A 25,026-nucleotide genomic window follows, 5' to 3' on the forward strand; every position below is an offset into this window, starting at 1 on the left:
TCTCATAATATACTCTTTCAGAGGGAGGGAGAGCCTTCCTTGCCCAAAAGTCTTTATTCAAGAGGCATCTGAGTTACTAGCCCTCTCTAAAAAAGATAAATTGTGAAAATCATATAGAAGAGGGAGGAAATGGGTAAAACCAGAAGGTTGTGAGTTGATAATGTGGAAGCTGGTGCTGGGACATCTTGAGAGTTCATTCTGCCATTTGGTTTACTTTTGTATATGTTTCATATGTGTTTGGAATTCTCCATAAAATGTCTTTTTAAATAAGTTAAAACATGGGTTCACAGATAAAGCTCCTTTACAAAGCAGCCTCCTAACAGGCTCTTCCCCTGCACTTTCAGTCCTCTTCAAATCTGTCTTCCATCTTGCAGCTCAAGTGGCTTTTTCTGAAAGAGGCCTGGGAAAAGGTGTGTATGATAACTGTACAAGCATGCCCCAGAAATAGTGCATGTTCGGTTCCAGGCCACTGCAGTAAAGCAAATTTTGGAATCAAGTGAATCAAGTGAATTTTTTGGGTTTCCCGGTGCATGTAAAAGTTACGTTTATCCTGTAGTCTATAAAATGTGCAATAGCATTATGTCTAAAACACCATGCACATACCTTCATTTAAAAATACTTTTAGGAGTGCCTAGGTGGCTCAGTTGTTTAAGCATCTGATCTCTTGATCTCACTCAGGTCATGAGTTCAAGCTCCACATCAGGCTCTGCACTGATAGCATGGAATCTGCTTGGGATTCTCTCTTTCTCCCTGTCTCTTTGCCCCTCCCTCACTTGCTCGCTCTCTTTCCCTCAAAAATAAATAAGTAAACTTAAGGGGGAAAAAAGACAAAAATGAAATTTGCCCCATTGACTCTCTTTTTATAAACCATTTCTCTGCAGCATGTGATGCTGTGTGATAGCATTTTGCCCACAACAGCACTTCTTTAAAAATTGGGAGTCCAGGGGCACCTTGGTGGCTCAGTCAGTTAAGCGTCAGACTTCAGCTCAGGTCCTGATCTCATGGTTTGTGAGTTCGAGCCCTGCATCGGGCTCTGAGCCTGGAGCCTGCTTCGGATTCTGTGTCTCCCTCTATCTCTGCCCCTCCCCCTCTTGCGCTCTCTCTCTCTCTCTCTCGCTCTCTCTCTCAAACATAAATAAAATGTATAAATAAATAAATAAATTGGGAGTCTATCCTTTCAAACTCTGCCACTGTTTTATCAACCAAGTTTATGTAATATTCTAAATCCTTTGTTGTCATTTCACCAATCTTCACAGCATCTTCACCAGGAATAGGTCTCCCAAAATCACGTTCTTTGCTCATCCATAAGAAGCAACTCCTCATCTGTTTTAAGTTTTATCATGAGATTGCAGCAATTCAGTCCCATCTTCAGGCTCCACTTTTTTTTTTTTTTTTATGTTTATTTATTCTTGAGAAAGAGACAGAGCAGGAGCAGGGGACGGACAGAGAGAGAGGGAGACACAGAATCTAAAGCAGGCTCCAGGCTCTGAGATGTCAGCACAGAGTCCGGTACAGGGCTCTAACCTTCGAATTGAGAGATCATGACCTGAGCTGAAATCCAATGCTTAACCCACTGACCCATCCAGGTTCCTCTCTCTCTCTCTCTCTCTTTTTTTTTTTTTTTTTTTTTAATTTTAAAACTGCTTATATTTGAGAGACAGACAGACAGACAGGATCTGAAGTGGACTCTGTGCTGAGAGTGGAGAACTGACGGGCTCAGACTCACAAACTGTGAGGTCATGGCCTGAATGGAAGTCAGATGCTTAACTGAGCCACCCTGGCACTCCTTCAGGCTCCACTTCTAATTCTAGTTCTCTTGATATTTCCACCACATCTGTAGTTAACTTCTTCCCCTGATGTCTTGAACCCTCAATGTCATCCATGAGAGTTAGAATCAGTTTCTTCCAAACTCCTATTAATGGTGATATTTTGACTTCTTCCCATGAATCACAAATGTTAATGGAATCTAGAAGGGGAAGCCTTTCTGGAACCAGGTTTTTAATTTACTTTGCCCAGACCATTAGAGGAATCACTGTCTGTGGCAGCTATAGCCTTACACAATGTATTTCTTAAATAGTAAGACTTGAAAGTTGAAATCACTTCCTGATCCTTGGGCTGCAGAATGGATGTTGTGGTAGCAGACATGAAAATAATAATTAATTTCGTACATCTCCAGCAGAGCTCTTGGGTGACCAAGTGCATTGTCAATGAGCAGTAATGTTTTGAAAGGAACCTTTTTTCTGAGCGGTAGGTCTCAATAGTAGACTTAAAATATTCCGTAAACTACATTGTAAACAGTTGTGCTGTCATCCAGTCTTTGTTGTTCATTCATAGATCACAGGCAGAATAGATGTAGCATAATTCTAAAGGGCCCTGGGATTTTCATAATGGTACATGAGCACTGGCTTCAACCTCAAGTCACCAACTGCATTAGCTCCTAACAAGAGAGTCGGCCTGTCCTTTGAAGTTTTGAAGCCAGGCATTGACTTCTCTCTAGCTAAGAAAGTCCTAGATGGCATCTTCTTCCAATAGAAGGCTGTTTTGTTTTTATTGAAAATCTGTTGTTTAGCCACCTTTGTTAATGATCTCATCTAGATTTTCTGGATAATGTGCTGCAGCTTCTACATCAACACTTGCTGCTTTACCTTACACTCTTATGCAATGGAGACAGTTTCTTTCCTTTAACCTCATGAACCAACCTCTGCTAGCTTCAGACTTTTCTTTCTTTCTCCCTCCCTCTTTCTTTTTCTTTCTTTCTCTTTCTATCTATCTATCTATCTATCTATGTTTATTTATTTTGAGAGAGAGCATGCACACAAGCTAGGGAGGGGCAGAGAGAGAGAGAGAATCCCAAGCAGGCTCCACACTTAGCGCAGAGCCCCATGTGAGGCCCAGTCTCATGACTGCAGGATCACAACCTGAGCCAATTCCAAGAGTCAGACACTTAACTTGAGCTACCCAGGTGCCCAGCTTCAGACTTTTCTTCAGCAGCTTTCTCACCTCTCTCAGCCTTCACAGAATTGAAGAGAGTTAGGGCCTTGCTGTCAGTTAGGCTTTGGCTGGTGTTATCTTCTCTCCAGCCTAAAACTTTCTCCATATCAGTGCTCAGGCTGTTTGGCTTTCTTATCATTTGTGCGTTCACTGGAGTAGCACTTTTAATTTTCTTCAAGAACTTTTCCTTTGCATTCACAACTTGGCTAAATGTTTGGTGCAAGTGGCCTAGCTTTTGGTTTTTCTCAGTTTTTGACATGCCTTCCTCAGTAAGCTGAATCATTCCTAGCTTTTAGGGTAAAGTGGGAAACTTAGGACTCTTCATTTCACTTGAACACTTAGAGGCCACTGTAGGGTTATTAATCGGCTTGATTTCAACACTGTGTGTCAGGAAACGGGGAGCCACCCAAGGAAAGAGAGAGAGATGGGGAACGGCCTGTTGGTGGAGCAGTCAGAACACACACATTAATTGATTAAATTTGCCATCTCATATAGACATGGTTCATGGTGCCTCAAAACAATTACAATAGCACCATCAAAGGTCACTGGTCACAGATCACCATAACATATAATAATAATAATGAAAAAGTTTAACGTCTTACAAGAATTACCAAAATGTGACACAGACAGATGTGAGTAAATGCTATTGGAAAATAGCACCAACAGACTTGCTCGAAGCAGGACTGCCACAAACCTTCAATTTGTAAAATGCAGTATCTGCAAAGGACTATAAAGCAAAGTATGCCTGTAAACAGTTTTCTTTATGACAGAACTCTCAGAACCTTTCCTCTGCTACTCTCTGTTGTAAATCTCTAAGACAGACTAGATTGTGCCATTTCCTAAGTTGACTTGAACATTTGTTATCTCTTGTTTTGAGATGCACTCATCAGTGTCTCAGCTGACATAGGGTAAGTTGGAGCACAGTGAAATGATGCTCCAGCGTCATCTCTCGGCAGGCCTGTTTGAACCCCCTACAGTGCCTCTCTTCTGTGCATTTTTCTTGCTGTTCTCTCTTTCCTCTCTCCCACTGGCATCCCTACCACTTTGCAGACTCTGCTTGGACCTGACCTCCTCTGGGATGTTGCCCTCTCTCAGCCCATGGTATGTGTCTCCTCAGCACTCTGCATGCTTTGTGATAAGGCACAGGTCACTTTTATAACATCACCTTAGTTGTCATTGTTCTTTACTGGACTTTAATGAGAGCTGGACTTTGGGGGTACCTACTGTGAGATAGGTTCTGTACTGAGCATTTTATATTTTTTTTAACCATACCCTTGCCAATGTGTATGTTTTTAAAACTAAAATAACCATATATTATTACAAAAGCAGTATATGTTTATGGTAGAAATGTTAGAACGTACAGATCAGGAAAAAGAAGAAAGTAAATATACTTTACCCACAAAGATTGCCTCTCTTAATATGTTATCATATATTGGAGCACCTGGGTGTCTCAGTGGGTTGAGCTTCCGACTTCAGCTCAGGTCGTGATCTCACAGTTTATGAGTTCAAACCCCACATCAGGCTCCATGCTAACAGCTCAGAGCCTGGAACCTGCTTCGGATTTTGTGTCTCCCTCTCTCTCTGCCCCTTCCCCGCTCACACTCTGTCTCTCTCCCTCTCAAAAATAAGTAAACATTTAAAAATATGCTATTATATATCTTTCTGGATTGTTTTCTAAAATCTATTTATTTATTTTGAGGGTGGGGGGAGGAGCAGAGAGGGAGGGAAAGAGAATTCCAAGCAGGCTTCATGCTCAGCACAGAGCCTGATGCGAGGCTCAATCTCACACCCTATGAGATCATGACCTGAGCCAAAGTCGGATGCTTACCCTACTGAGACACTCACTCGCCCTTATAAATGCTGTTTTGTAATCTGCTTTTTTGTTAATAATCTTGAACTTTCCATGTCAGTAAGTTTTCATTTTATCTTAGTGTATACTCAGATTTCTCCATTTGTTCCAAACATGTCTTTTACATCTGGTTTGTTCACACTGGAATATAATCCTGGACTAAACATTGCATCGGGTTCTTATGTACCTTATATAATGTCTACTAACCTAGCACAGCTCCCTCCTTTTTAAATTTTTCTTAACAGCTTTATGGAAGTATAATTTACATACCATAAAATTTACCCATTTTAAGCATACAAGTCAATGATTTTTAGTAAATTTAGAGTTTTATAAGACCACAATTAAATTTTAGAAAATTTTCATCACCCCAGAGTTACCCCTCTTGCCCATTTGCAGTCACTCTGCATTACCCCTTCTCCCAGCCTGAGGAACCACTTGCCTACTTTTTGTCCCTATGGATTTGCACCGCCGACCTTTTTTTAAAATGTCAGCTCTGTGCCCAAAATGGGGCTTGAACTCATGACCCCAACATCAAGAGTCATATGCTCTACCAACTGAGCCAGCAAGCACCTCTGCCCCTCTTCTTGACATTACATATAAGTAGGATCATACAACATGTGGTCGTTTGTGTTCGGGTTATTTCACTTACCCTAATGTGTTTGAGGTTCACCCACGTTATAGCATGCATCAGTGCTTCACTCCTTTATTGCCAGATAATTCCCATTGTATGGATATATTACATTTTGCATATCCATTCACCAGTTGATGGAATTGTAAAAGTTTACACTTTCTGGCTGTTATGAATGATGCTTATATGAACATTCATGTACAAGTATTTGTGTGAACATACGTTTTTATTTTTCTTGTGTAAACACCCAAGAGTAGAATTACTGAGTCATATGGTAAATTTAAGTTTTTAAAAAAACCACCAAACTGTTTTTCCAAACTCAGGTTCCCTCTACTCCTTCCATGACACTTACTTGTTAAAGAAACCTGGCCCACATACCGCCTCTTCTTTTATATTTATCTGATTGCTTTCTCGTGACGGCTTTTAGCTTGTTCTCAGTCCCCTGCATTTCCTATAAACTGGGGGTTAGATCTGGAGTTTTGTTGGATTCAAGTTAAATTTTTTTGGCTAGAATGTATCACAGGCTATGCTGTGTACTTAATCCATATTGGGTCACATCAGCAGACACGTAATATTTCAACTTCATTTTGTTCCATGTAGATATTGGGTCCAGCATTGTTTGTTGAAAAAACCATTCTTTCCCCCATTGAGTTACGCAGACAAGTTTACCAAAGTCAATTGACCATGTGTATGTGACTATTTACAAGTTCTTTAAAGAGATTCCCTCAGCCTCCTTGAACTCCAGCCTGTGTCTATTCAGCTCAGCAAGACTGCTGTGCTCTGCTTGGGGTTCATCTCCTTGCACCAAGGCCCAGAGTGTGCCTCTCAGCAGAAAGCCAGGCTGAATGTGGGCTTACCTCGTTTCCCTTCTCTCAAGGACCAGTCTTGTGTTGCCTTTTGTCCCTGTCTCAGAGCAGTTGTTTCCTATATTGTGTTCTGCTTTCTAGTTTTTTTGTTTGTTTGTTTTTAATTGGAGGGCTCTTTCATAGCTAGAAGCAAAAATCTGTTCTTTCTTCCTCTCTGTGCTTCAGTTTGAATAGTTGCTGTTGCTGTGTCTTCAGGTCTTCTGAAATGTTCCTTTGTACTCTCTAATTTACAGTAAGTTCTTGCAGTGTAATCTGCATTTCAGATATTGTAGTTTTCACTTCCAGAAGTTCCACTTAGTTCTTTTTTATATCTTCCATTTCTTTCATACTCAGCATAATTGAACATATTTATGATCTTTGTTTTTAAAGTCCTTGTCTACTGATTCCATCATCTGTCATTCCTGTTATTGACTAATTTTTCTCCTTGGTTATGGGTCACATTTGTCTGCTTTTTGGCATCTCTAGTAATTTTTTATTGGATGCCATTGTGAGTGTTTTTGAGCATTTGGATTTTATGGTCTTCCTTCAAAGACTGTTAAAGTAGGTTTTGTCTGACAGTTATTTGCTGTCAGCTTGATCCTTTTGAAGCTTGTTTTTAAGCTTTATTAGGGTGGATCTAAAATACTCTTGGGGCGCCTGGGTAACTCAGCTCATGATCTCACGGTTCATGGGTTCGAGCCCTGCGTTGGGCTCTGTGCTGACAGCTCAGAGCCTGGAGCCTACTTCAGATTCTGTGCTTTCCTCTCTCTCTCTCAAAAATAAATAATAAACATTAAAAAAAAAACTTTTTTAAATTACTCTTTACTTTAGGACTCTTTACCCTTATTACCAAGGCATGTCCCTTTGGGATCTCTCTACCATTTGCCAGGTGTCTGTACTCTGGCTGGACAGAATTAGAATGCTTCCCAGTTACTTCTTCAGGACCAGAATTAGACCTCTCGGTGGAACATCTTACATACTTCTTTTGGTGCTGCACTCCGTTACTTGATCTTTGCCACAACCCAGTAAAGTAGGAAGTGTAATTTTCATTTTCTAGATGGAAGTAGTGAGGCATAGGGAAGTTGGTTTTGTGCCTTGCTCATAGGTGGCAGGGCTGGATCTTGGGCTCAGGTCTTGCAATTCCATTACAACCATACGCTTTAAACCCCGTGAGAACAGAGAGAACAGATTTTCAGAGAGCATTTTCTCAGTTTTGAGGCTCACATTTACATATGCAACACCTCAAATCAAGAGGGTTATCTGGAAACAGAAATTTATGGGATCATTTTTTTCCCAGAAATCTCGTTGAATTAGTTGTGCATCCAAAATCACTGTCCTAGAATCCAGGAAATATGGACATCTCCAGTGCCTAATAGAGCCTTGATACATAATATATGCATAATAAGCATTTATATGCTAGGCTCAAGAATATGGGGATCTTATAAAGTAAAGTTTTAGAAAGCTTCTAAAAGTTTTATGCCTCTGCTTGTCTCTTCAGGTATTTTATGCATGGTGTGTGTCGGGAAGGAAACCAGTGCCTGTTCTCACATGACTTGGCCAACAGCAAGCCATCCACCATCTGCAAGTACTATCAGAAGGGCTACTGCGCCTATGGGACTCGTTGCAGGCAAGGGCTCCACAGCTACTCCCAGCTTTTCTCCCAAGTTAACTACTGTCAGGGATTCAGATTCCTCACGTGGAGTGTGGGTATTGATGAGAGGAAAGATTTAATTTGAAAGTAATATGACAACAAAAAGTATGGCAAAATCATTTTGAAATCTCAATTTTATTGCCATGAAAATAATTGTAATTATTCAAAATCACTTTTCAGGCCTTATTCTTATGGGTCTCTAGTTATAAAATCGCACTCACAGTGTGTATCTCTTGCCTTTTTCCCCACTTAACATGTCCAAGTTTTTCCCTAAGCTGCTACTTTATTTCCTAAATGTAATTTTATGTTTCATAGTGCTAACATACCATCATCTGATTCACTATTCCTCTCTTAGATATTTAAGTGGTTTCCTGTTTTTTTTGCTATGAGTACCCCTGCAGTGAACATATATATGCATATAGAGTCTGCCTTTTTTCCACTGACATCTGTAGGCAAGTTTTGTGAATTCTAAACAGAAAAACATGCCAAAACTCAGTTCAAGTGTTTTTATGGTGAAGAGCTGATCTGTTCTTTCCTGTGCCGCCTGGAGGGTGGTGGAAGTTGCCCCTACCCCACCGGCAGGTGCCCCAGAGAGACAGTCCAGGAAAGGCCCGCCTGGCTGTTACACTGGCCATCATTAACATTTTGGGGACACCTGCCAGAAGAACACTGGCTTGGGTCTCAGAAGATTTCAGTTCAACGTCTGGGTGGACTTTTGGGGATGTCTGTGTGTGGTGTGGGTTATTTTGTCTGTCCCACGCACATCCCACAAGGCCACTTAAGTGTAGGTGATAGATAGCAATGTACTGCTCAGTCTGAATTGCCAGGCATTTTGTACTAATTGATAAGCTTTTGGGAAAACTTTTCAATTAGCAATAATTGCACGTCAGATAAACCTCATTGGCTACAATACTGCCACTGTGCAAAGCTAATTGATAAGCTTTTTCTCACTTTTCTTTAAGGATTTTTTTTTTAGATTTATTTATTTATTTTTTAGAGAAAGAGAGTGTGAACAGTGGGGTGGCAGAGAGAAATGGAGAGGGAGAATCCCAAGTAGGCTCCGTGCTGTGAGCATGGAGTCCGACACAGGGCTCTATCTCATAAACCGTGAGATCATGACCTGAGCCGAAATCAAGAGTCAGATGCTTAACTGACTGAGCCACCCAGGGTCCCCAAGCCTTTTATCATTTAAAATATGGGAAATGATTGTCTCACTCTCCACCTCCACAAAAGGAGAAGAAAGGATGTTCCATGTGCAGGTTGTGTGTCCCTCATATGTTTGCTGTGTGTTTTGTTTAGATACGATCACACGAGACCTTCTGCTGCAGCTGGTGGTGCTGTGGGCACTGTGCCCCATGGCGTGTCCTCCCCGGGTTTCCATAGTCCTCACCCTGCTTCTGACCTCACTGCATCTATTGTGAAAACTAACTTACATGAGCCTGGGAAACGTGAAAAGAGAACACTGGTACTTCGAGACCGAAGTGAGTGAGCAGAGTGAAAAGCAGTCTCGGTTGTTCGTCATGCTCCTTTCTGGCCCTCTCTTGTCAGAGGGCTCCTAATCTGGTCCCCTCCAAGCTGTTCAAGGGTGGAGCCCAGAACTGTCCTGAGAGCAGCTGCATTTGGCTGCAGAGCGTTCAGTTGATGCAGTGGGTCTCGGGTTGGGCTGATTGCCAAGTTCGGCCTGACAAGACATGTGGAGTGACCTTTTGTCAGTTTTTAACTGCTGTCTGCATGGGGTGGTTCTGAGAAGCACCAGGCTTTCAGAGCTACATATTTTGATAAAGAGCATGTTTCACTGTTTTACTTCCAGGTCAGTTCATAGTCTTAGTTCTTGTGCTCAGCCATTGTTTGGTATGTTAGGTTACAGCTTTGGTAATAGAATAGCATATTGGGGTTTGTGGAGGAAGTAGGCTACAAACCATACAAGTTATTTTTATTGGTTGGTCCTCAGCAGGTGAAGGGATTTCTAGCTCTTGGAATTGTGTTGCGTTAGCTAGGTAGTCTCCATCCTAAGCAAACAAGTAATCGCACTAATCGAATGTGTCCTCTCTAAAAAGGCTAGAAGCGCATGCGGCGGAGGGTACAGCTCCTGGTGTGAGGAGGGGGCCATAGGGGAGTCAACACTGGCTTCAGGACCCAGAGGCTCGCTCTAGATTTTGATTCTCGTTCACTTTAAAATGATAGGTAACTTTCCTAATATAAAGGAAAGTACTGTGTTCTACTGACTTCATTCTAAATTCCATTTGACTTCTATTATGGTGTTAAAAAAAAAATTCTCATGATTGTTTTTTAGTGTTAATGGGTCCATGGTTGACATTTCCATAGTTGTCATCTTTAAACCGCAACTTGAGTGTTCCTCTGTATACAGATACCATGGTCTGGTTTGCTGTTTTCCTGTGTTGCCAATTAATGTTTTTCCTTTCTTAAAAAATCATGGTTGCAGGAATGTCATCAAGAACATTTTATACTTTTCCTTCTATTTTTTCCCTCTTGGCCTATTTCTGTATGATCCAAAGAGTAGAATTCCCAAGGTCAGAGTTACTTAATTTGTTAGGTTTTGACTAAGTGCTTACCAGAAATTTTGGGCCAGTTTTCATTTTTGTGTGTACCGTGTGTTTTGTATTAAGATCTCTCTGGCATGGCTGAAGAAAAGACTTGCCCAAGTGTGGTGAGTAATCCAGGAGGCTGCAGCGATCTCCAGAATGGCCCAGAGATGAAGCCACATTCCTACCTCGATGCCATCAGGAGTGGCCTTGATGACTTAGAAGCCAGCAGCTCCTACAGCAGTGAGCAGCAGCTGTGCCCCTACGCGGCTGCTGGGGAGTGCCGATTTGGGGATGCTTGTGTCTACCTGCACGGGGAAGTGTGTGAAATCTGTAGGTTACGAGTGCTGCACCCCTTCGACCCAGAGCAAAGGAAAGCTCATGAGAAGGTAAAATCACAAGCTTTTGCATGAGCTCATTTCAAGAAATTTTAAATGGGCCAGGTGACAAAATTGTTGGTATTCCTGTAAGCCATCTTTCTGCCAATAATACCTGCAGTGTGTACCTGGCATATTTATACTCTATTTTCAAGTCCTTTTTCCTGTTGTCATTTTGACAATTTTTGATTATTTAGAATAAAGAAAAAGGGTAGAGGCATCAGAAGACATGTATGTGTCTCTCTCTCTCTCTCTCTCTCTCTCTCTCTCTCTCTTTCTCTTTCTCTTTCTCTCTCTCTCTCTCTCTCTCTCTCGCGCACACACACACCCTCACCCTCCCTAGGTTTACATATCTTCGTGGCTGAGATCCAGCCAGGCTGAGTTCTAGAGAATTTAAGAAGCCAAGTATTGGAAGGAACCTTTCAGGTCATTAGGTCCCCAGTGTTCATGGAGGTGCTGCCTCCGCTAGGCTCTGTGCTCGGAATAAAGATGGGGTGAGAGAGATAGAGAGGAGCCCACAGCTATAGTGTTAGAGCTTGTGAGGACTAGCAGGCCATGGTGTGTGAGGGGGAGTCTGCCACTGTCCATTGTCTCCGCAGGGATGTTCAGGTGAGCACAGAATTAGAGCTTTCCTCTGCACCCAGGTTAGTTGGTCTTTGTCCTATACATACTGGTTAGTCTCCCATCTGTGTCCACCACAAGCTCCCAAGGGCAGAGCCTAGGTCTTCATACTCTTTGCATTGGCTCTCACACTTGATACACAGTGCTTCACACCGGAGGTATTCAGCATCTGCTCACTCAATGAGTACATTCATTAAATAAACTTGTTCTCTTGAGAAGCGGTGCTGCTTCCCTCTGATTGTGGACTACTGGCCTGATGTTTGAAGTTAAGGATTATTCAGCACTTCTGGTAATTGGTGTGGTTCAGAGTGGGCAAGGACAGCACCCAGAAGAGCCAGGAGATCATGGCCCCAGGCTTTGTGAACTCTGTGATCCCACACTGGTCCTCTCATCTTTTGGGACCTCCGTGGTCTCAGCTCTAAACTGGGGGTGACCATAACATGCTAGGAAAGCAAGGGGCTGGGCCGGCATTGGTTTGAACTCTTTTTGTTGTCTGAGAGAGCTTTGTGTCCTCAAGGCAGGGGCTGCCTGGGCTCTGCCTGTGGCTGTCAGAGTGTGCATTCCTTGCTGATCTTGGCTATGGCAGTGTGGCCGCAGCCTGCTCCCCAGCAGCCCAGAACCTAATAAGAAGTTTCCCTCCTCTCTCTCCATACTTCAGATCTGCATGTCGACATTCGAACACGAGATGGAAAAGGCCTTTGCCTTCCAAGCAAGTCAGGACAAAGTGTGCAGTATCTGCATGGAAGTGGTCCTTGAGAAGGCGTCTGCTTCTGAGAGGAGGTTCGGGATTCTCTCCAACTGCAATCACACGTACTGCCTGTCCTGCATTCGGCAGTGGAGGTGTGCCAAGCAGTTTGAGAACCCAATCATTAAGTAAGTTCAGCTAGGGGTTCGATTTGGGGCCTTCTGTCCACTTTTCATCCCTCCCTTGTCTTGCACTGCGAAGGTAACTAGTGTGAATCCTAGCCCCTGACTGCAGGGACCTGGGCATGTCAGGTATCCTTCTTGAGCCCGAGTGCCTTTTCCTTTAAAACACCGGTCACAACCTCACAACTCCTGCCGCCTGCTGCTGGCCTTCAGGGTGTCTGGGGACACTCAGCAAGGATTGGCTGTGTGATAAGGTGTTAATGGCACTGGCCTATTTGACTCCTCTTTGCCCTCAGGCTGATTACCTGTTCACCTTCTCAAACTTTTTTTTCATATGTAAAATAGGGTTGTTGGCGATTAAATGGAATAATGCATCTAACACATTGCACGTAGTGTCTGACGCGTAGGATGTGGTCAATGGAGCCAACACAGGATCCTTTTCTTCCCCCCAGCTTTACTGAGATTTAACTGACAGAAAACAACATAGGATTTTTCAGTTTTGCGGAGGGATGGGGGAAGAACTTAGTCATATTGAAAAGTGTGTTGTGTACTGTTAGAAACTCTTCACAACCGTTTGTCATAATTCTCTCAGACCCAGTGATGATCATTCTCTTTTACAGATAAGAAAACTGGGGTATAGTGATGTCAAGTAATTTGCCTCAAGTCACACATTTGTGTGGTACAATAATAACAGGTTTATTGAAATAAAAGTGTGCAGTTCAGTGGTTTTTAGTATTTTCACGGTTGTACAACCATCACTTCAATCTAGTTTTCGAACATTTTCATCATCCCCCAAAGAAACCCGTGTCTGCATTCCCTGCCCATTTTCCCCCTGCTCCTTCTGTCCTGTGGATTTGCCTATTGTGGACATTGATTGTAAATGGAGCCTCCGGTACGCGGCCTCTCTCTGTGCAGCACTTTCACTCAGCAGGTTTTCAGAGATCGCCCATTTTGCACGTGTGCCGGCGCTTCATTCCTCTTCACGGCCGAATAGCATTGCATTGTGTGGATGTCCACGTTTTGTTTGTTCATCAGTTGACAGGCGTTTGGATGGTTTTTCTCTGGGTTATAATAACTAATGCCTCTATGAATATTCACATACAAGTTGTTGTGTGGCCGTATGTTTGAATTTCTTTTGGGTAGATACCCAGAAGTGGGATTGCTGGGTCATAGGGTAACTGTTCAGCTTATTGAGGAACTGCCGGGCTGCTCTCCACGGCGGCCACACCACAGATGAGGGCTCCACTTGCTCCCCACCTCATCAACACTTGTTACTGGTTGTATCTTGATTTTATTTATTTATTTTCTTAAGTGTATCTATTTTTGAGAAAGGGAGCACGAACAGGTAAGGGGCAGAGAGGAGACCGGGAATCCTAAGCAGGCTCTGTGCTGAGCTTGAACTCATGAACCATGAGATCATGACCTGAGCCAAAATCAAGAGTCTGAGCTTAACTGACTGAGCCCCCCAGGTGCCCCTCTGTTTCTGATATTAGCCATCCTCGTGGGTATGAAGTGTGATGTATTATGGTTCTGATTTGCATTTCCCTGATAACTAATGATATTGAGCATCTTTTTCTGTGCTTTTCAGCCATTTTGGAGAAATGCCTACTCAGATCTTTTGCCCATTTTAAAATTGGGTTTTTTGTAAAGATTTTAAGTAATCTCTACACCCAAGGTGGGGCTTGAACTCACAACTGCAAAATCAAGAGTCACATGCTCTACTGACTGAGCCAGCCAGGCATTCCAAAGTGGGTTGTGTTTTTATTGTTGAGAAGAATATGTTTTTAACAGTAAATAAGGTTCTACACCTGAAACTATTACTATACTATATGTTAACTAACTGTAATTTAAATAAACTTGAAAAAAAGGTAGTAAATAAGGTTCTTAGATGATTCTGATTGCACTTTTTGGAATTTTGGGTTACGAAAACACCTGGAGTGGCCATGCATTTGAGCAAGGGGTTTGGTGGTGCAGTGCGCACAGGGTTTGTAATTCATCTGGCCCATACTGATCTGATTCTAATTTCAGGTCTTGTCCAGAATGCCGTGTGATATCAGAGTTTGTAATCCCAAGTGTGTACTGGGTAGAAGATCAGAATAAAAAGAACGAGTTGATCGAAGCTTTCAAACAGGGAATGGGGTAAGTACTTTGAGTTCAGGCATGATGCCTGTGCCTGCCGCGCAAATGCACTATATTTACATACCTTTGAACCCCACAGGTAATAATGTAATTTTTAGATTTTCAGTTTTGAGATGTAATTAACAAATAAAATTTTAAAAGATTTAAAGTGTCACAGTGAGTTCACACATATCATGAAAGGATACTCCCATCCAGTTAATTATAATACACCTATCACCCCTTTTTTTTTTTGCTTCATTTTTGGGTGAAAACATCCACGTTCTGCTCTTAGCAAATTTCAGTTTTACAGTGTTATCAACTGTAGTCACCATATTTTACATGAGATACTTATTCATCATATAGCTGAAAGTTTGTACTGTTTTACCAACCTTTCCTTATTTACCCTAACCTTTAGTCCCTGGGGACCACTTTTTTACTCTGTGAGTTTGACTGTTTTCATTTGTTTGGGTTTGTTTTAGATTTCACATGTAAGTGATATCAGCATTTGTTTTTCTTTGTCTGGTTGATTTCACTTAGCATAATGCCCTCAAGTTCCATCTGTGTTGTCACAAATGGCAGGATATCCTTCTTTGTTGTGGCTGAATAATATTCCATTTTATGTATATTCCACATCTTCTTTATCTATTTGTTGACAGACACTTGGGTTGTTTCTGTATCTTGGCTGTTGTGAATAATGTTATAGCAAACACGGAAGTGTAGATATCTCTTCTAACAGGCATGAGGTGATATCTTATTGTGGTTGTGATTTGCATTTCCCTGATGATTAATAATGTTGAGCAACTTTCCATGTGTCTGTTGAACGTTTGTACGTCTTCTTTGGGGAAAACGTCTATTCGGTTCCTCTGCCCATTTTTAAATGGAATGTGGTGGTTGTTTTTTTGCTCTTATATGAGTTCTTTGTAATAATTTCTCCAATTCAGTAGGTTGCCTTTTCATTTTGTTTGGTTTCCTTTGCTGTGCAGAAGCTTTTTAGTTTCATGGAGTCCCACATGTTTATTTTTGCTTTTGTTGCCTTTGTTTTGGGTGGGCAAATCCACAAAGAACATTTGCTAAATAAGGTGAATGTCAAGGAGCTTACCCCCTATGTTTTCTTCTAGGAGTTTTTATGGTTTCAGGGCTTACATTCAAGTCTTCAGTCAGTTTTGAGCTGTTGTGTATGGTGTAAGATAGTGGTCCAGTTTCCCTGGCATGTTTTATTGAAGAGCTTGTCCTTTCCCCATTGAATATCTCTGGCTCCTTTGTCGTAAATTAATTGACTAGATATGCATAGGCTTATTTCTGGGCCTTCTATTCTGTTTCACTGAACTATGTGTCTGTTTTTATGCTAGTACTAAACTGTTTGGATTACTATAGCTTTGTAGTACAGCTTGAAATCAGGAAATGTGATGTCTCCAGGTATGTTGTTCTTTCTTAGGATTGCTTTGGCCATTGGGGGTCTTTGGTGGTTCCATATATATTTTGGGGTTGTTTGTCCTATTTCTGTGAAAAGTGCCATTGTAATTTTGATAGGGGTTGTTTTCAATCTGCAAATTGCTTTGGGCAGTGTAAACATTTCAATGGCATTTTTCCAATCCATGAGCATGGGATACTTCCCATTTATTTATGCCTTTGATTTCTTTCATTGTCTTAATAGTTTTTCAAGTGTACAAGTCTGTTTCACCTCCTCTGCTAAATTTAGTCCTAGGTATTTTATTCTTTTTGATGCAGTTGTAAATGGGGTTGTTTTCTTAATTTCACTTTCTGATAGTTCATTTAGTATATAGAAAGGCAGATGACTTTTTATACATTTTGCATCCTGCAACTTTACTGTATAAAGTATGAATATAACATTTACATATGTTAGAACCCAGCAAGGTAATATGATTTTTGCATTTGAAAACTCACATATTTTTTAAGAGAAAAAGTTTATATTTACGCAGATAATTTACTATTTCCAGTGCTCTTTGATTTGGTTTATAATTCTTTCCAGTTGGTATAATTTACCTTCAGCCTCAAGGACTGCTTTTAACGTTTGTTGATGTGCTGGTGATGAATTTTTAGTTTTCTTTTTAGCTGAAATTGCTTTTCTGTTCATTAAGGATATTTTCACTGAATATTGGTCTGATCGGCCCTATTTCCATCTTTGTCTCCTTTTGCAGTTAATACAGTTCTGGGTTAACAGTTTATTTTCTTTTTGTACTTTGCAAATATTGTTCTATTATATTCTGGCCTCTAGTTTCTGAGAAGTCAGTGGTCATTCACATGTCATTTCTCTAGGGTTGCTTTCAAGATTGTCTCTTTATCTTGGTTTTCAACAGTTTGCTCTTTTGCCTGGGAATGGTTTTCTTCATATTGTACTATGTATTTTTCTCTGAATATGTAGGGTTTCATCATCCACCAAATTTAGGGAAATTTTGGCCATCAAATTTTTTCCCTGCCCTGTTTCTTCTTCTCCTGGGACTCTTAATTACATGTGATAGACTTTTTGATATTACCCTAATGAGCATTGGGGTCTGTTCATTTCTTTCCAATTTTTTTTTTTTTTAGTATTTATTTTTGAGAAAGAGAACAGAGTATGAGCAGGGGAAGGGTAGAGAGAGAGGGAGACACAGAATCCGAAGCAGGCTCCAAGCTGTCAGCATAAAGTCCAACATGAGGCTCGAACTCACGAACTGTGACATCATGACCTGGGTCGAAGTCAGACACTTAACTGAGCCAACCCAGGTGCCCCTTAAGCAACGTTTCTAATCTCAGTTTGTTTTGTTTTTAATTTTTTAATATTTATTTTTGAGAGAGAGACAGCGTGAGCGGAAGGGACAGATAGAGGGAGACACAGAGTCTGAGACAGGCTCCAGGCTGTGAACTGTCAGCACAGAGCCCGACGCGGGGCTCGAACTCACGAACTGTGAGATCATGACCTGAGCCGAAGTCGGACGCTTAACCGACTGAGCCACCCAGGTGCCCCAAGTTTGTTTTTTAATCTTTGGTTAAGTTGTTGTGAGCCTGTTGCACTGATGTGTGGGCCAGCCATTTGTGCTGAGTTAACGTATAGTATTGGCATGCTTCCTCTCGTGTACTTTTCTGTGTGGGATTGCTTCCAGTGGATGATTTCCTCTCTTTCTGTTGGTCCTTCAGGCCCAAGAAACTGGATTTGACCCTGAAGGTTTAGACACCCAACATTGGCATGCTTGAGGCAAAAAGCTGTTTTTTCTAAAAAAAAAAAAAAAAAAAAGCGTCTTGACATTCTGTTCTTCCCGGTGCCTAATTTCTTGAAGGATCCTCCTGCTGCCTTCAGGTCTTTAAAAAAAATTTGTATTGCTAGTTATCTGCAGGAGGGTCAGGTCTGGTAGAAGTGTGCTTGGCTGTACTAAAGAGCGCTGTATGTCACCTTTTTTAATGGTTCCTTCAGATTGCCTGTCACTTACTTAGTAAAAGCTGGTCATTTTCCTGGTTTACCAGTTTCCGCCCCCCCCCCCCCCACCATGTGTTATATCTCCACCAGAGGGCAGGAGTGGCAAAGGTGGAGGGGCTGGACTATAGAAAGCAGCTGTGCTGGAGTTGGGAAATTCTCATGTTCTTGCTCTTTGGGTTGGTCTTGGCCTTAGTTTCTATTGATGGTGGTGTTTTTATGTGTTCCACACACATTTAATGTGCACCTACTACAGGCCAGGCACCTTCAAGCTAAGCACCAATGGAGGACATCAAGCATAGATTAGTAAAGTAATTTCAATGAAAATTGCAGAAGGGCAATATTATTGCATGTTTTTTGGTGACAAATTCTTAATGAGAGTACCAAGCCACATGTCACAACAGAGAAAGCACTTGGATCCACCTGGGAGCATCAGGGAAAGCAGCATGGGGACCCTGAGCCATGAAGCATGAACAGCTATCTGTGTGTAGAGAGGGGAGGACAGAGTGGAATGACAGGGGTACAGAATGATACAAATGTGTCTGGGTAGCAGTGGCCCTGGGATTGAGAGAGGTGTGTAGAAGGATGTGGTAGGACCTACAGGGACAGATAGGTTGGAGTGGAATCTTGGGGGGTTGGGGGGGTGAAGAACAAGCGACACACTGTTGGGCATGCTCCTTGGTGGTAATGTGAAGAGGCTGGAACCTGGTGGGAGCGAGGCCAATTAAGAAATGACTGTGGCGGGTAGCAGAGGACAGCACCCCCAGGGGCTTTAGTAGTGTGGGGGCAGAAAGGATGGAGTGATTGGAGGCCTAACAATTGGGAGAGCTGAGAGCAAAGAGGCAGAGTGCACTGTCCTTGATGACCAGGTAAGGCTGGGGGAGAAAAAAAGCACAGTTATTGGGGGGCAGGACTAGAGAATCACTTTTTGAACTTGAGTTTATTAAAGCCAGTGTCCAGCAGATTGGTGAGAACTCACTGCCTGAGCAGTCATTTGAAGATCTCAGAGCCTCAGGGGTGGAGGCTGTGACAGGTCTGTGCCCGCACCTCTGTACCTCTGCTTGGATCCCCTCCCCAGCCCGTGCTGGGGTCACACCTGATAGGAGTAGGTGCCCAGGCAAGCACAGCACGCCGTCCTTCACTGGACAGTTGTTAGGGGGCTTTCTGTGTGCCGCTCTGAGGTCTCAGAGACCCTCACCACCAGTCTCTGGCATCCTCTTGTCTGAGAAGACAGACACTGGTGTCAAGAGTCTCCCTTCTTTGTTATCAGCCACTGTCACATACCCCCCACCTGCCCCTGGTAGCAGTACCCTGCCCTTTCTGTGGTGATCTTGCTTTCTCTTCCCTTCCTCAGGACTCCCAGATGCCCTCTTGCCTTTTTGGGCATCTTCACCCCTTCTTCACCATGAGATCATTTGATTATATATAAGCCAAATTTCCTGTAAGCAAGAAGAAATAAGAATTTTCTGGTGGTTGTGTTTTTCCTGAGGAACAGGTGTTCTTAATGTAGGGATCTGTGGGTAGAATTTGAAGATGGGGGGGAAGGGGGATGAACTTTTTGCTGTGTTTTTTAGACCTGTGTATTTCATTTTATCCATTTAAAAAACTTTCCTGAGAAGGGGTCCGTAGAGTTAACATAACACAGAGTTAAGAAGCCCTGCTCTAGATCTAGAGGGTGGGGACCAAGGAAAATTGGAGTAAGACCTCTAACTTTGGGCAGCTGCTGAAATTCACTGCTTTTCCTGTGCCTCCTAAGTCAAGGCTCCTGGGGTCACATTGACCTCATTGCTGGCTAGGAGGAAGGGAAATTTCCCTGGGTGGTGCTGCTATTGGGACTTTGAGCTGAGGCAAGTAGCCCAGCTTCAGAACCTTGGAGCCCTGACAACCGGCTCACAGCAGCCATCAGGTTGTCCTCCCCCGAATGCCTTTTTGGAGTACTGCAAGCTCAAAACAGTGAAGTCCCCCGTGCAAGTTCAATTCTGTGTGAGGCCACATGTCACAATGGCAACACTATCCAACTTGGAAATCAGCATCCTAACCTCACGGAGCCTCAGTTTCCCCACCTATGAAGTAAGGCTCATCTAGCTCTGGCATTGTGGGCAGGGACGGAGGAAAGCCTTGGCTCTTCTGGGGCCCAGGCTCTCCCACAATCCTGTTGACTTTTTCTTTCTGCTTTTCAGGAAAAAAGCTTGTAAATACTTTGAGCAAGGCAAAGGGACCTGCCCATTTGGAAGCAAATGCCTTTACCGCCATGCTTACCCTGACGGGCGGCTGGCAGAGCCTGAGAAACCTCGGAAGCAGCTCAGTTCTGAGGGCACTGTGAGGGTAAGGACTTTGCCGTCTCTGTCAAGGACACTTACGCGGTGGCATTTCCGGGCACTGGTGCTTTCCCTAATAGCTTTGGTACCAGGGAACGGGGTGAGCAAAAGAAAAACAGCATCTGGCCTTCACGTTACCACTAATAACCACCAGGCATGTTTGCTGGCTCTTTTTGCAGTTCTTTAATTCAGTGCGACTCTGGGATTTCATTGAGAACCGAGAAAGCCGGCATGTCCCCAATACTGAAGACGTTGACATGACAGAGCTTGGGGACCTCTTCATGCACCTGTCTGGAGTGGAGTCGTCAGAACCCTAAGGAGTAGCCAGTTACCCCTGCACCTTGGGCTCTGCCGGCCAAGCCTTCCCAAGCTAGGGTGTGCGGAGCTTCCTTCACTGCAGCCTGAGCTGCACCTGACCTTGGTCTCATCCACTCCATTATTACAGCCGTGGGAGGAGTGAAGGATATAAAATAACCCAACAAGTATATGGAATCGCTACTTTTATAGTTGATCTCTTTAGTTGCATCTCAAGCTCCTCAGAGGGACCAGCTGACCAGCCAGATGGAGTTTTGATTGATTGCTTTTGAAAGCAACCTGGCTCTTATCCTTGAGCTTTAGCTCCCTAGAAACAGTCACCGTGCAGATTCGTTTTTCTTAACCAAGTATTCCTCACCCTTATAAAACGATTCCTCTCTAGTCGATTTCCCTAGTGTACTTAGTGTGTAGTCAAAACTGTTTCTTGAAAAGCGCTGTATAAATCAACAAGTGGGCACCACACACCTTAGCCTAAAACTTGTGCTCTTCAGTGTCCCAAATCAGAGCAGGAGTCCCGTTGCCGTGTGTTCAATAAATTCCCTGTAAGGAGGGGGCTCTTGAAGTAGCAGGCAGTGTAGGGCAGAGGTATGGCCCCTCATTTCTGGTTGGTGTTGGGGCCACGTGCTCCAGGGAAACACGTCCCCGGCTGTCACCGGTGGGCTTTCCTGGGGCTCTCTTTGGGCTCATGCCCCAAGGGTAGTTTTACTGAGGGTCAACACACACACACATGCTCTTCCATGTGGCCCCTGCTCAGAGCCACGTGTTCTGTAAGCCTGGCTTTGATTTGAACTTTTAGTAAGAAGTGAAATGGCACGCAGCAGTTTCTGGTTCTGACCCAGCAGTGGTCCTGAACAGAACAAGTCCTCTGTCATCAGTTGTGACTTTAATTGAAGGAACGTAACTTTGTGAATCAGAACAAATTCACCCCAGGCCTGAATTAATCTATTTTTATAAATAGGTGTAGATACCAAATATTTTATAAAATGCATTAAAGTGTAGGTAGAAAAAGGTTTACTCTTACCTGAGTTTAGAATGCTTGCTTTTTCCATTTTTTATAGTTAACTCTTTAGTGAAGGGTGACAGCACAAAGACTGAATTAGATTCCTTCCCAGCGGAGGCTCTGGGCCTGTTTCCTGCTGCTTGAGTTCTTGCTCCAGGAGGGATGAACAAATAGGAGAGTTCAAGCTGTAAGCTCAGTATTACTTTAAAAGGAAGAAACAGCCATTAAACCTACATTTAATTTATTTTATTAAAATAACATAATTGAACCATCAGATAACTGTATTTTGTCAGGCGCAATAAAAACAAAATTAAAACCCAAATCATCAAGAAAACCTGTATTCCTGGCTTCCTTGCATACATGTGATGTGACTGAAGAGAAAGGCTGGCCCGGCGGCCCCGCCCCATAGGGGCAGCTCCTGGAAGACAGATTCAGCATGATGGAAGACTGCTCCCTGAGAGGGCGGAGACTGGGAGGGGCAGGCCAAACGCCTCTTCGGAAAACCGTCCCAATGCACTGGAGACCTCCAAGGAAAGGAAGTGCCCCCGAAGTCAAGGTCCATAGTTCCATAGTACCAACGCAGGTTCCTTCAGGCGGCCGTCGTCTCGACAGTCCTGGGCTGTTTGGTGCGTTATGTGCAAAACTACCTGTTTGGCGCCATACCACTAGCTCTGAAGAACGGTCCTTCCGTGACAAGCATTCCACATAGGAGCTGATGCCCCAAATCCACATGTCCACATCAGGGCTGGTTTGTCTGCTACCTTCATTTCCCCTCTGAGTGCTTTTTCTTGCCCTAAAAGTACTCATTTAGCCAATAGCTGGGGCCCCAGACCATGTATTGCCAACTGTAGCCACTGGTGCATCTGGAGAAGGCTTGGCTCATGAGCGTGGGGGGGGGGGGGGGGGGATGCAGGGAGGGAGCAGGACAAACCAGCATTGCAAATGGCTTCCCTCTCCCAGGGCCAGAAAGGGTAGAAAAGAAGGCAACATGAAGTTAAGGCCCTGTGAGTAGTCTAGAAGGTCCTTAGCAGCAGCTTCTCTGAAAATGAGCTCTCTGCCTCCATCAAAAGGGAGGAGAAAGGTGGTGCCTGCTGACTTCCCTTCCTCCCCTGGTGGCCTGAGTGCAGGTGCAAAGTCAGCTAGAAGACAGGCAGTCTAGGGGATGTGGTCAACGTGCAGGCGTTGATATCCTCAGTGTGGGCCGCCCGGTGCAGGGATGGCTCAGAAGCACTCCGGTTGATTTTCGGCAGAGAGTGTTGGAGAAGCTCGATGGAAGACAGGATCTAAAATGAAGCAGTGTCATTAGGTGGGTTTGGTGTCACAGCAGCAGCAGCAGCAGCAGCAGCTCTCAGTGAGGAGTCCAAACATGGGCCCTTGTCCCCACCCCACCTGCAGCATCTGGTGCAGAACACGAGCCCTGTCCTATAGAAAACCCACACCTCCCTCCTCCTTTCTGTCATTAGGAATTTCTGCTGGAATCTGTTCCCACCCCTTGAGCCGAGTCTTACCTGGGGAAAAAGAGGCCTCTCTTCCTTAACCTTCTTCACACAGTCAGCTACAAGCCTCTTCATTGCTTTGGGGCAGTTCTTATATAGCTTACTGAGGTCTGGGGAGGCATACCCTCGGCCCACCATGAAGATGATCTAAGAGAAAGGAAACCGTTGAGGGACTGGGTGGAGGCACAACAGAGACAGCAACTTCTGAACCTCCTGCTCACACTGGCAGGAGGCCCAGGGCCTTCCGCAGCTGAATCTGGATCTGCAGCAGCCAGCACCAGTGCACGTACCTGGTCGCGGTTATTGATGTGGGAGTAAGGAAGCTCCCCTGTCATGAGCTCATAGAGCACAATGCCGTAGGAGTAGACATCAGACTGGAAGCTGAATGGGTTATTATCCTGCATTCGGATCACCTCGGGGGCCTACAGGGACAAAATGCATTCATTCATCACCATGTGGGCCCCACAGACATCCAGGTGCCAGGCTGTCCCTTCCCCTGGATATAAGACAGTCCTTTCCTCAGTTTCTGCAGTTTCCTCTGCACCTCTTCCCCACTCGGGCTCACACAAGCTCGGGAAGCCTAGTCTCTGGTACCCAGCACTGATGCCTCAGTATGGTTCTGATCGCTAGCTTCCAGAAAACCCAAATTTGCCTCAGGCTGTCTGACATCACTGAAGGCCTCACTGAGGTATCTGGACTTCCAGGAAAATGTCGAGAAATGTAAGTTTACACACAGACCTCTGGGGTACCCCTTCCACCTGCACTCTGCTAGGGGGAGCCTCGCCTCCTCACCATCCACAGGACAGAGCCAGTGGGTTGTTCGACCTGCTGAGAACCGCTCCAGCGCGACTTTACTGTTGCCAAACCAAAATCTCCAATTTTCACCGTCAGGCCTTCATGGAGAAATATATCTCAATGCTTGTTAAGGACTCTGGTTTCAAAAGAATGGTCAAGTTAATTTTAAACCACTTCCCAAAGGTCTGAAGAGCAGACCATCTCTCTGCTCTGCGCCCCGCCCCTCCCTTCCCCTCTGACTGCCCCAGCCTCCTTTGCACTGATTTGCTTGGATTTCTACAGTTTTAAAAAGTGCTTCCAAACTGCCTTTCTTCCATGAGGCATGTAGCAGTTGCTCAGGGCGGCAGATTATTTGGCTCCAGCCAAAAATCAGGCTATTTCCCCCTGCTGCTTCTCCCCATTTACACATCTAGGTGCCAGGTCCCTGGCCTTCTGACCTTCCCATATAACAAGGGAATCTTAAACCCGAAGATTTCTCAGAGAACAGGCTGCCATCTGCACTTCTTACCAGAAGCCAAGTGTTATGGCTTACATTGGTTTCTGCCTGCTGTGTGCCCTCAAATGACAAACATGTGAATAACAATTCAGCATTCACTAAGCACTGAATGCTATCCAAAGAAATCTCTCACTAGAATAGGTACCACTTGGTGACTTCACATCAGGACCAAACTCCCCTCATTTCTGGGTAAAGAGGTCAGGCACAAGGTGACTTGTGATCTGCCAATGCCCAGTAATACATACCACCATCAAATCTGTGGTGTCTGCTTTCATGGCATAACGTATCACTCCCAAAAACCCACCGTTAAAAGGTATCTCATAGGGGCGCTTGGGTGGCTCAGTCAGTTAAACGTCTGACTTTGGCTCAGGTCATGATCTCACGGTTCGTGAGCTGAGTCCCATGTCAGGCTCTGTGCTGACAGCTCAGAGCCTGGAACCTGCTTCGGATTCTGTGTCTCCCTCTCTCTCTGCCCCTTCCCCGCTTGTGTTCTCTTTCAGTCTCTCAAAAATGAATGTTAAAAAAAAAGTATCTATGCCTCAGACGTGTGGCCCAAATAGGCCATGTCCCATTATCCAACTCAACACAACTGTAGTGCCTCTCACTGGCCAAGAAGCAGAGCAAGGCTGTAACGCTACACACTCCTCTCCAAGACACAGGCTGCAGGTGGGAGGCAGATGTATAAAGGTTACGTTTCCTGCCCCACA

The 25,026-nt window shown here is 43.9% G+C and overlaps 2 protein-coding genes and 1 pseudogene across 7 annotated transcripts in view; 1 reads left to right on the top strand and 2 right to left on the bottom strand.

The window, feature by feature from the left end:
• MKRN2 (makorin ring finger protein 2) overlaps positions 1-21,866 on the top strand; it is a 28,281-nt gene extending 6,415 nt beyond the window's left edge. Inside the window, exons 2-9 of one of the 2 annotated variants that reach the window (XM_078442738.2) lie at positions 6,500-6,566; positions 7,812-7,940; positions 9,264-9,445; positions 10,592-10,896; positions 12,164-12,378; positions 14,401-14,511; positions 20,080-20,224; positions 20,397-21,866. In XM_078442738.2, the coding sequence (XP_078298864.1) occupies positions 7,819-7,940; positions 9,264-9,445; positions 10,592-10,896; positions 12,164-12,378; positions 14,401-14,511; positions 20,080-20,224; positions 20,397-20,534 (1,218 nt within the window). In that variant the 5' untranslated portion in view covers positions 6,500-6,566; positions 7,812-7,818 and the 3' untranslated portion in view covers positions 20,535-21,866. The remainder of the gene's footprint in view (positions 1-6,499; positions 6,567-7,811; positions 7,941-9,263; positions 9,446-10,591; positions 10,897-12,163; positions 12,379-14,400; positions 14,512-20,079; positions 20,225-20,396) is intronic. The other variant, XM_060631803.3, reaches the window with a different exon arrangement.
• Positions 8,774-8,894, bottom strand: LOC132680026 (U4 spliceosomal RNA; annotated as a pseudogene).
• The window catches only part of RAF1 (Raf-1 proto-oncogene, serine/threonine kinase), an 83,543-nt gene continuing 80,280 nt past the window's right edge, over positions 21,764-25,026 (bottom strand). For all 5 annotated transcript variants that reach the window (XM_060631799.2, XM_060631800.3, XM_078442737.2 and 2 more), the window contains 4 exons: positions 23,821-23,939; positions 23,319-23,450; positions 23,041-23,175; positions 21,764-22,815 (listed from right to left, as the gene is read on the bottom strand). In XM_060631799.2, the coding sequence (XP_060487782.1) occupies positions 22,672-22,815; positions 23,041-23,175; positions 23,319-23,450; positions 23,821-23,939 (530 nt within the window). In that variant the 3' untranslated portion in view covers positions 21,764-22,671. The remainder of the gene's footprint in view (positions 22,816-23,040; positions 23,176-23,318; positions 23,451-23,820; positions 23,940-25,026) is intronic.

The sequence above is a fragment of the Panthera onca genome, chromosome A2, assembly GCF_046562875.1.
Source record: "Panthera onca isolate mPanOnc1 chromosome A2, mPanOnc1 haplotype 2, whole genome shotgun sequence".
NCBI lineage: Eukaryota > Metazoa > Chordata > Mammalia > Carnivora > Felidae > Panthera > Panthera onca.